Here is an 11,504-nt window from a genome sequence, read left to right as displayed (position 1 = left end):
GGCTAACACGAGTAACAGTTTAGTCCAAAGCCTTTTCTGCTAAAATAAAATCTTTAGTGTATGTCAGATACAGACACATTGCATATTGATCTGTTTAGCTACGTAAGACTGTGTAGCAGACAGGCTTCAGGGTGTAGAAGTTGTATCAGTTCTGCCATTATGCTGTACTTAGCTAAAGGGAAGCCAAGTGTGTTTGTGAGAAGGCCACACACGTGACCACGTAGAATGGGCATCAGCCAATGAAAAGCGGCCCCTGTGGTAAGGTCCATGGGCGGGTAGTGCCCAGTTACCAAACATCCAAAGCTCCACCCACTTCATTGTTAGACATTTGGTAGTCTGATTTTACCACTGTATGGGATCTACAACGGCTGCTGGAAAAGAGAAGTGTTTTGTTGTTGACCATTGTGGGTCTTTTTGTTTTTTGTATAAAGTGCAATTGTAAATATTGATGCGTGGGGTCATGGCCAGTAGCAGTTCATTTGCCTAAAAGTGATAAAGTCCTAAAACAGCTCATTCTCAAAGGAGCTCAAAATCGACAGAACTGAGCAGATGAAATCTCATTATCTAACAATGAGTTTGAGCAAAACATTTAATGAATATGTTTTATGTAGCCCATGGACCTATCCTGATTTATTTTAAAAAACACAATAGGTCCCCCCCTTTTTTAAAGGTTTTGTTGGCTTTAGTGGCCTTTAATTGAAAGTAGTTTGACAGGAAACAGGGTAATGAGAAAGGGGGAAGACATGCAGCAAATGTCGCCAGGCTGGGAATTGAACCTGCGACCACCGTCACGAGGACAAAGGCCTCAATACTTGGGTCGTGCTTTGCCCATGCGCCACCACAGCACCCCAATAAGTCCCCTTTAACTTGAATGTTCTCCTGAATTCTCAGTGACACGTTGGATAATTTAACACATTTCTGATACGTTCAGCTTGTGTAAAAGTTGAGTTTGTCTAATTTGCTTTAAGGGAAATATTAGGAACAGCACTAGTCTTTGTTACACCCAACGTGGGATGTACAGTAACTTCAGCCTGTGAATCAGCTGTCTTTTTGGCTGCAGCTGTGTAAGCTCCTCTTCCAGTACAGAAAAAATATATGAATCATGTCTGACCTCATTCAACGGATGCCATTATGGAGCAGAAAGCCACGGTAAACCACCAGTGTCTGCTCATATTTGCAGACCACTCCCAGAAACACCACAGGATATCCTTTTTCATGTAACAGTGCCTAGCTAATCCAAATACCAGTTCAACTGGCCCACTTGTGTGTTCACAGAAAGAGTGAGAGGGTGGGGTAACTGGGCAGCCTAAACATTACAGAACAACACATCCCTGCAGACCGCACTGCCTGCTGCATCTCATCTGTCAGCCTGGTGCTCTGGGATAAAAGGAAAGCTCTACTTTCCAGGCTCTTGTCTCATCCCGTATTAAATTTTCTGCCACTTTAAACAAAATGGTAGAAAAGAAAACAACTGATAGATTTATTTACCACAGTTACATATTTATTTGAGCCCCCCATCCATTCTGTGTACGATACAGCTCAGCATCCAGCTAAGGCTCTTAGTCGACAGCTGTGTCTCGCTCATTACAGTCATGTAGCTTGTACTGGAGATTTATTTTCATTGTGAAAGCATTAGGCCGTGGGCATCAATGAGACTTAGTGAAAAGAGATGACAATATAACCATGTCCTTCTTCTGTGGCCTTAACAATAAAGGTCTTTCAAATTGGAAAACAAAATTAATAAATAAGTCAGTTGTGACTTTATTAAAACTATTATTGCTGTGGTTCTTTTGCCAGAGGTGTTTTCAAATGTCAAAATTTGCATGTAAACATTTGCATGTATATTATAAAATCATGAAAATCATTGAATATTTTCTGTGGCTAATACAGGTGTACTGCCAAGTCATAATGCACAATTTCCCACCACTTGTCTTGTGCTGACTTTGACAGTACAGTCATGTGACAGATAAAGTAAACTGAGTACACATTCCTGAAGGGCTTCTGAGCCAACTTTGAACTCTAAGAAAACTCCTGCAACCTGTCTTCCTTTCCTTTATGTAAAGTCTCTGGGAAAGTATTCAGATTTCTTTAATCTTACATCCTGAACAATTGGTCTCTTCAGCTAAATGTGGTGGAGGTCACATCTGATGTGTGAATGATTTTCTTTCCTGGAGTCTCCTCGTATTTAGTACCCCAAGCCTGCCTTAAACCTAAACAATATAAAACCGTCTACATAAGTTTGAAACAAAACAAGGTATGTATGGCCACTGGAAAGCAACAAACCATTTTCTTTAACAAAAATTCTTCATTAGTTTCAATTGGTCCTACTATCTTCCTCTGAAATAAGATGTTAGACGTATCTCGATGGATCGAGAGCATCAGCAAGGATGTTTTCGCACACATTTATTCCAGGCGGACATGTTTCACAAACAATAAATTAAGCTAGTCACAATGATGACATATTTAATAAAACCCCAATTAAATTATTTGTTGTGGTGGTAAAGCACAACATGACCAATTGTGTAAAGTATAAAGCGCTTTAATTAGATTGTTTAAAGGCAAAATGCATATTTTTATGCAGTTTTCACTTTATTACTTCTTTGAATGTTTTTTGTTTTTTAGTAAATTGTCTTTTTGAGTCTGTATACTCCAGTTACTGATTACTAACTCAGTTGACAATCATGTCAATAATTGACTCATCACAATTTATCCGATTAATCATTTCAGCGCTACTTATTTTAGAACAGTAATGTAAAGTAACGCATTAGAAACTCCAAACCTTCAATGCAATTTGGTTCCATTTGCTAAAAACACACAAACACTTATTAGCTAGACTTGTTATGGCCTAATATTATCAGTCTGTTTTGTAACTTTTTTTGTTCACAATAATCACAGAAGCCTTCCCCTTTAATCACATAAAAACACACTTTGTTTAATTTCCATGTTTATTGAATTAATCAGCAAAGTGTCATAAAAACTTGATCTTCCTGAATTAAACATGTTTAAAGGCTCAAGTCCATTTGAGACGTGTTTTTCTGCCATTCAACTATGTCCGTTTAAGTGAACTAATTCGGTTTATCTAAACGTCCTCGTAGGATGTCTGCCAACAGTTCGGTGTTGTTCCTCAGTGCCAACAGAAATGTCTCATTTCTTTTGGAAGAATCCCATAATGGAAGCTTGTTTACTTCCTTTATTTGAGCTTGCTGATGATTTCTTCTGAGTCTTTTTGTCGTCGTCTTTGCTGCTCGACGTTGGCTTTGCTTTATTGTTGTTACGTGGAGCTTGTTTGGTGCTCTGAAAGTCATCCTCTGTCTCAGAGTAAGATTCGCTCACGTAATCTTTTTCTGTTACTGTGTTAAAAAAGAACAGAGTGGGAGATGAATGTATAGTTATTATCCCTAATAAAAATGTTTCGGACTAAAAGGGCAAATATCTTGTTTATGGATTTATTTCTTGAACCAGGAAGATGTGTAAATTATCTAAACAAAGCAACAATAATACAGTCATTTGATTAAAAGTTATTTTCATATTTATAATCCAAATTTTCTCAAATCAACTAGTTATGTCCCAAAGTATTGATGCAAAAAATCACTTTGAATGTTGATGGTTATGTAAATAATCAATTAATTAGTCTTAATGAACAGATATAAATGAAGAGATAGATTGATGGACAAAACTAAATAGATGTATGGAAAGATGATTGATTCCTGGATGAACTGAAAAATACTGAACTGTTGGCCAAGAAGACATAAAGATTAATGGAAGGATTGATAAATGAATGGATGAACTGATGGATGTATAGGTAAAAATCAAAGGATGTTAAAAAAAGTAAAAAAAGATCAAAATTAATTTCATAATTTTGTTCCTACCAATGCATCCTTCCTCATCCTTAAAGGTACGTGACTTCAGGACTTTTCTCCTCCTCCTTATTTTGGTTCCAGAGCTCATCTGAATGCAACAGGAAACAATCCAGGTCCATCAGAAAAATGTATTTGTTGCTACATGAATGACCTGATTCTGTTCACTCACATGTGAATGTTGGACAGTCTCAGGCTCCTTTTTAGGACTCGGCTCGCTTGTTTTCATCTGAGGTGGAGAATCTGGAATAACTGGTAAAAAAAAAGAGATGAACTTCAGACAGTTTTCTAGATAAATCTGACAGGTGATGTCAACCTTTCCAATTAAAATTAATTCATCAGAGTTTTAAATATGAACATAGACTTTAAGAAATTGTAAATATGAAGATTTTTCTCTTCCCCTCATCAAATATCAGAATTAAAGAAAGTAGCAGTAAAAAACTGACCGTCTTCATCGCTGCTGTCTGGTTGTGGTTTCTTGATCCTTCGCCTCTTCTTTTTCTCCATTTTCTCCTCCTCGCTATCAGACTCTTCCATTCGCTTTGTTTTGCTTTTTTGTTAAAAACAAATTCAAAACATTTATATTTTAATACATACTGCATCCACACTTTAATTCATAATTAAAAATATACATTTATGGCTGTGAATCAAACCTCCCGGAGTCTGCTTTGGTTTCTTTGTGCAGCTGCACGGCTGCAGGTTCCTCCGCTGTCGTTCTCTGATGCTGCTGCTCTGATGCGATGGCCAACTGAGCCTCCTGCTGCTTCTCCACAGGTTTCTCTGGTTTTTCTGGAGGTGACAAATCAATTCAGTTTATTTCTACAACTCCAATTCAGAACAAATATAATCTCAGTGCATTACAAGACGACAGGTATTTGGTTTATGTACAGAAAAACAATCAATCCAATCATAAAACCATATAAATTTAGGTCAATTCTAGTAATAATACAATCCATTCAGTCAATAACTTTGAAGTAATACCATAATCCCTTAAATTTCCTGCAATTTTTACCCTCCCAAAAAATCCTGCTTATAGATGCTACAAAGAAATGGTCAGAAATGGACACATCTGAAAGAAATTTGAAAAGTTTTCAGCAGCAGATTTTGTTGGATTGCAGATATAAGACTTGCTGTGGACTAATTATTTTAATTTAGTACATTAATTGGACTCTTCTGGATGCAGAAAATACAGTTTTTGCAGTGCTTCTGTCCTGTCAATAATATGAGGTTTTGAACGGTGAGTTGGACATTATTTTGCATTTCCAAGTGGCTTGACAAAAGTGTTTACAGTGTCTACATTTCTGATTGTATCAGTGATTGGCATAAATCATTGGAATCTCGAGAATCGTAGCTTTCCAATAAAGTATGATATGCTTTTGTACATCACACAATGCTAATCCCTTACACTCATCAAGCAGTGGCAATTGTAGAACAAAACAACGCCATTTGTACCATCCCTTCTGTGAGTTGACCTGACTTTAAAGACCAAGCTGCAAAACACAGTTGTGAAACAAGATGGTAGTTCTTTGGTGTGATAACATAACTTTGAATTATGGAAACCCAAAAAGTGTGTTGGTAAAAATAAAAACCCAGATTCTCCAAAAGTTAAATCTTCAAAAATAAAAAATACAATTAATTGATCAAATCAATTTATCAAGGCTTAAGACGTTAAATGAAAAAACTTTCCAGACTACAGATGATTCCTGCATTTTAATAATAATATACTGTAACTCACTTGTTTGAGTTCCAAAGAAGTTGGCCATCGGACTGGACTTCGCTGCTGGTTTGGTTTTTGGAGCCTCTGGCTAAAAGACAAAACAGAAATCTAAATCTCTACTTTTCTGTAATAACAACCAACTATGCCCAACAACAAAAACTCCTACCACAGGAGATTCTTCTTTGGGTTCAGGCTTGACGTCTTTGCTGTTATCCTGATTTTTGGGTGCAGATTTATTTGCAAACATTCCCATGATGCCTTTCTGCGGCTTGCTTGATGGTTTGGAGGCAATGTTGGCATCTCCGTTCATGGCGGACTTTTTATTTTCAGGCGCTGATGGAGGAGCTCGTTGGATTTCCTGGACCTGCTGCAGCTCCGCTGCAGACATGGGCACCGCTCTGGCACATCGGATCGCGCTGTATCTACAGGAAGCCAAACGGTTTTTATCAGCTAAATGCATTAAAACCAGCATATTTTTTATTAATAAATCTTAAAACCTGCTGCAATTCTTCAGGTTGTCTTTAATGGCATCGTAGTCGACGCTGTAGAGGGGGCCGCTGTCTTTGAGCAAAGCTTTCTGGACGCTGTAGACATGAACGCTCACTATCAAACTCATTTTGGATTTGAAATCTGCAGAAGAAAACAAATTTTAAAGACAAATTTTGGTTTCTTTTGTGCTTTATTAGTGAAAATTGCAAGTAAAAAGAATTGTGTTTATTTTGTTGTTGTTTTTATTCATTAAATATTGTTTAGTTTATAGGTTTAGTTTTTATAAGTTATAGTAGTAGTTTTAGTTTTTTCACACTTTGACCTTTTTAAATTTTGCAACTAAAAATTTCCAAACTATTGTATTATGATTATGTATACATCAATTGGTTAATGAATATTAAACACAAGACACCATTTTCAAAAAAAATTATTCAATTACTGTTGAACCAACTGACATTTGCTGTCTCCATTTTGCAGACTACTGTAAATGTCGCTACTAAAAAGTGTTATAATTTGCACACTGCTGACGTAAATTGATTGTTTGTTATTTTGTTAGCTTTAGTCAACTATAATAAACTTTGTAAAGACTACTTAGGACTGAAACTACAAGAAAACAAGGATGGGATATTTACCTTCCAATTGGTCTTCTCTGACAACAGACACCTTGTGACACTAAAAATATCATAAAATAAAATCAACTTGACATTTTCTGTTTTAAAAAAAAGATGATGTGAGAGTCAGAGGAACTCCTGTTACTCACCATTTGACCTTTGTCCTCAAGTTTCCCAGACACGAGGTATGTGGCGTGGAGCTGAGGTGAGCTCTCCTTCCTCTTGTGCTCCAAGTAATGGTAAAGCATCCTGAAAACACATTTTACATGCATTTAACTCAAGACATATGAAATATGTTTTATTATTTTCCCAATCCCACCTTTTCCGCTTCTGAATTCCACTTTTTCCCATTTTAACCAAATTTATTAACCCAAAAGTACATAATTATGGTGGGATTGAAAAACAATGAGATCAATAACTAGAAGTTAACATTTTCTGTTATTCTGTGTGGTGTAATAAGCTTTCTCCTGTAATTTTCTGGAAAAACGTCAAACCTTATGAACACAACTAAGAATCTCCTTTTTAAAATAAAATAAAATCTCCCTTTTAAAAACGCTTTAGAGTTTAACTCGATACAAAAATAGTTATCAGATAACCCCCTTCCCCATAATAACTAAAAGCACAAGTTATAAAACTATAACATTTAGTATTGATTATACCATGTATATTTTTGTCTTTAGTATTCACATGAATTTGCAGTTCCTGATCAGATGGGGGATTTATTGCTAGAAATCAAATTTGTTGATCCCTGAGGAAGATGAAGACAGACACAGTAATGTTTTTCAATACTTCTTTCTCTCTTTGAGAAAACCAGCATTACTTACTGTTTAGCTGTGTTAACATGGACTCCGAGAGTCAGACTGAGCCACTTATAGGTTACCTGAGAAATAAGAAAATATATGATTACTTTGTGTTCAGATGAGAAGCTGTGAAAAACAGTTTATTTAACCGTTATATTGTATAGCTATCTGCTGTTGAGTCTTGTTCTAAAGTAGCTGTTGGGGTTTCAATGCATTCAGTGAAACAACTCAACCGTTAGAAAAAAAAAACTGTCGAATGTTAGCGAAATTTATACTGTAAAATTAAAGCCGAATGAGTCAGACGACTTAAACCTTCCATGCTGTACAATTAACTCCCCTAGAAAAAGGAAGTATTTTGTTTTTAAAGCTATAAGACATTTAACTGTTATATTATTCAACGTAATTCCGCGGCTACATGTTTGCACAATTCGAAAGCTAAAATCCAACATTAAATATGACGGAACACGTCACAAATTTAAAATATCCTCACTATTTTGTTGTGATCGTTGACATATTCGTCAATATTATCCAAATAAAGCTCGTCCATTGTGTCGGATTTTCCACAAACACCTAGCTTGTAGTTATTTGACTGCGCGGGAAAGCAGTTTATTTACTTCCGCCTATAGTCACGTGATTGCATCGTGTTCCGGCGCAACGTGAAGCTGTAGACTGCCCTCTACAGGCCAACAGGCGCCAATGCAGCCAGCCACACATTGATTTAAGGTTCGCCCGATGATAAAAATAACTGAGATTCTCCTAAAAAGAGGACAGAACAGTGAAATGATTAACTAACACAAATGTTCGATTATATAGGTAAACAATTTACTGCTGCTACTACAACAACTTGACATTAGGCAATCATTTCAGTTTGTTTAATGGGAACAAACAAACAAAAGCAATGGAAAATCTGTTTGTTGTTTTTGTAGTTCTCTAGTCAAAGTTTACACCTAAATCCAAATTAGATATTGTGAGATTAATATTATTCTTGGAAAAATTGTCTAAATATTCTATACCTTGATGTACTGGCTGCTGGTGATGCTAACAGATGTAGTGGACAGTTATTTGTTCACTTGATTCACTCATCTTAGTTTGAAATGGAAGAGCTACTGTGAATTGAAGTTATGTCACATTTATGTTGCTTTAAAAATCAACTTGAGGAAAATTTACATTTTTGAGACTATTTTATAGAAATTTCAGCTAACTGGAGGAACATGTTTTTCCCAGCCTGCATGACGCAGAGTGATGAATTTGTTTGATGCCTGTTTGTTTCTGCGCTCAGAAGATGCGATGCAATATTTAAAGATAATCTTCTATTCATGCTGCTGCTGTGATGTTGGCTGCTGCGTGACCACTTCCAACAGAAATGTCAAACAGAAGGGCAAAGACGTGCTGCAGAGGCGGGAAAAATATTCCCCTAATGATGACGAGGAACAAGACTAATTGTCTGACCTTGAAGATGCAGAGCAGACCAAAATTCTCAAGTGGATCTGTTTCGATTTAGATGATGATCTTCAAGTTATTTTGTATCATTAAGAACCTTTTTTTTACATTTAATGAAAATTGATTCACCAGATTAAAGTACTCACCAAATTCTTCCTCCACAAGTTGTATTCAAGTTGGAATACAACTTGAGGAATACAAGTTGTATTCCTCAAGTTGTCTGAGGAATACAAGTTGTTTAAAGTGGTTTGGTTTGCAAACCAAACATATGAGGTTTGCAGAAGTACTTGTGTTCTCATAGCATTTTATCATGTCATAAATAAAACTATCTATAAATCTATAAAGTGTGGCATGCGTTTGTTTTTAATCAACATTTTTGTTGCAATTACAGCTACATTTCTTCATGGTTGTATCTTAAAGGGGCGGTATTATTTATTTTCCTAGCAGATAGTGCAATCTTCAGCACTATGTTATCTTCAGTTGTTCTATAAATGCTGCATATACCAAAAATAACTTAAAAGAAATTTAATTTTCTAATTTGATGTCTTGGAATTAGGCCTCTGTGTCTTTAAGAAGCTCCTACTCTTTCCGACACTTTGCCTTCAACACGTCATCACAACAATGCACCTCCATTATCCCGTTTACGGACGTTTACAGTAGTTGGACAATGAAGTAGTTCATAAAGTGTTGTAATTGCCGCTGCTGCTAGTCTAGAGGAGCTATGTAGGGGAGGGTTTGCCAGGGAAGGATGGCAAATAAAGCTAAAACAAACTGATTTTACATAATACTCACTCTTTAACATGATTTAATTGCCTGCAGTGGGTTTTATTTAGGGGTATCACAGTTAAAGTGATGGAATATAAACATACATGCATTACTTGTCATGTATGTATTTGAAAATAAATTGTTTGAAAGTTCTTTAACTGTGTGTGTTTCAATTTAATAAAGGGTGAAAACATTAAAAAGATATAAAGAAGTACCATCTCCACTGTAATTGAATTGAAATATGTCAATGTGGAGATTAATTATGGGTTTTACTTTCCCTGCTGTGCTTGCTGAACAAACAGCCAGTATCGAACTTCTATGTCTAGATAAGAACATCAGTCTACAGTTTTTAATTACAGATCTAATCTCTTTGTTAAGTTACCAAAGAAACTCAATATCTGAGCTGTTTTTAACCTGCTCCTTCACACAAACATGAGGATGAGTCACAGTTGTACGTGATCTGAGTCGTATCGAACACAGATTCAGATGTCATTTCCTCCAAAGCGCAATAAGATAACGCCTTCTCAATGTGGAAACTATCCATCATCTGATTTCTGGCTCTAACACATTCAACTCTGCATAAATCAGACGTAGTTTTTCAGGGAAACATGCCAAACAGCTGCAGGAATTAGTGATGCAAATAATGAGTTTTACCAAAGTGACTCATGCTGCCTGGTTATTCTGTTGGTTTTCGTCCTTGTTGTGAAGTATAAAAAAAATGCTTCCATTATTTTCAGACATGCACATGAAAATATGTCTTTAATGAAATAGGAATTGTTCTTAATGTTTTGCTTAGTGAAATAAAAGTTTAATACAGTTTTTCTCAGTCGCTTTGGTGTATTCCTAAGAACAAAATTGAATTTTTAAAACTATTTGTTCAGTCTTCAAATCATTGTGTCACTTGTGCAAAGCAAAAACAAGCAGGTTTTCATTCCTTTGTGCAAAATGCAATGCTTTTGTACATTATGCAAATATTTGTGTGCAATTTTCTACTTTTTCCTACATTTTAAATTGCTTATGTCATGTCGATCAAAATGTATTATGTGTGGAGTGCACAATAAAAACAAGCCTGAATACAATTCCATGCAACACTTTTCAGACTTTTATTTGTAAAACAGAATGAATAATTTTCCAGTTTGCAATTATGCACTACATTGTGTTGGTCACATATAAGTCTCAATAAAACACACAAAAGTTTAAATAAGTCTTTAATTTTAATATTGCTTAATACCTGTTTGTAAAAACAAACGTCTTAAGATTTGAGCTGGGTAGACAACCAAAGATTGTACTCAAGAAAGGATAGCAATACTTGAATATATTTTTACTCAAGCAAGTAGCTACTCAATAAATAATTAAATAAATAAATAAATAAATAAATAAATAAATAAATAAATAAATAAAAATATTCAAGTAAGAGTAAAAATAGTATTTGGTGAAAAAGGCTCCTCAAGCTCTGAATATCTGACCAAAACATCAATCATTTAATTAAAAAAATTACATAATCAGATGAACAAAAATATAAAACTATGTGGAAATTTGAGTATTTTAAAGACACAGATAAAAATTATTAATATAAATAACATAATTACAAAATACAGGCTAAAGGAAACATTTTTCCAAATCAAGAGAGAGTACCGCGATTATTTTTATTCCGCGAGGCAAATTATTTGCCTCAATGCTTCGTTAAATGATCTTTTACTATTTAGTGCACCGTGTTCCGGTCGGGTGTTTGGGTTACGCAACGTTCTCACTTCCGCCTCTGAGTTGTTGACAAAGTGCTAGCCATGGTGCTAGCAGCATAACGTCCAATTTTAAATCCTGCTAA

The 11,504-nt window shown here is 35.5% G+C and overlaps 1 protein-coding gene across 2 annotated transcripts; it reads right to left on the bottom strand.

Annotated features, from left to right (window-relative positions):
* Window positions 1-2,906: 2,906 nt before the first annotated feature.
* Window positions 2,907-8,118, bottom strand: pold3 (polymerase (DNA-directed), delta 3, accessory subunit). Of its 2 annotated transcripts, none has more exons than XM_028021832.1 (12): window positions 7,965-8,118; window positions 7,499-7,554; window positions 6,824-6,923; window positions 6,696-6,735; window positions 6,072-6,204; window positions 5,741-5,996; window positions 5,593-5,662; window positions 4,511-4,646; window positions 4,304-4,407; window positions 4,030-4,109; window positions 3,870-3,948; window positions 2,907-3,350 (listed from the first exon to the last, which is right to left on the bottom strand). In XM_028021832.1, exons 1-12 carry the CDS (start codon window positions 8,019-8,021, stop codon window positions 3,145-3,147), a joined length of 1,317 nt encoding a protein of 438 aa, XP_027877633.1. In that variant the 5' UTR covers window positions 8,022-8,118; the 3' UTR covers window positions 2,907-3,144. The 2 variants fall into 2 exon arrangements, with proteins under 2 accessions (XP_027877633.1, XP_027877634.1); XM_028021833.1 differs by having other exon boundaries at window positions 5,602-5,662.
* Window positions 8,119-11,504: the final 3,386 nt, after the last annotated feature.

This window comes from Xiphophorus couchianus, chromosome 6 (genome assembly GCF_001444195.1).
Source record: "Xiphophorus couchianus chromosome 6, X_couchianus-1.0, whole genome shotgun sequence".
Classification (NCBI taxonomy): domain Eukaryota; kingdom Metazoa; phylum Chordata; class Actinopteri; order Cyprinodontiformes; family Poeciliidae; genus Xiphophorus; species Xiphophorus couchianus.
Note: the sequence above shows the minus strand (reverse complement) of the source record. Positions and strands in the feature narration are given on the sequence as shown.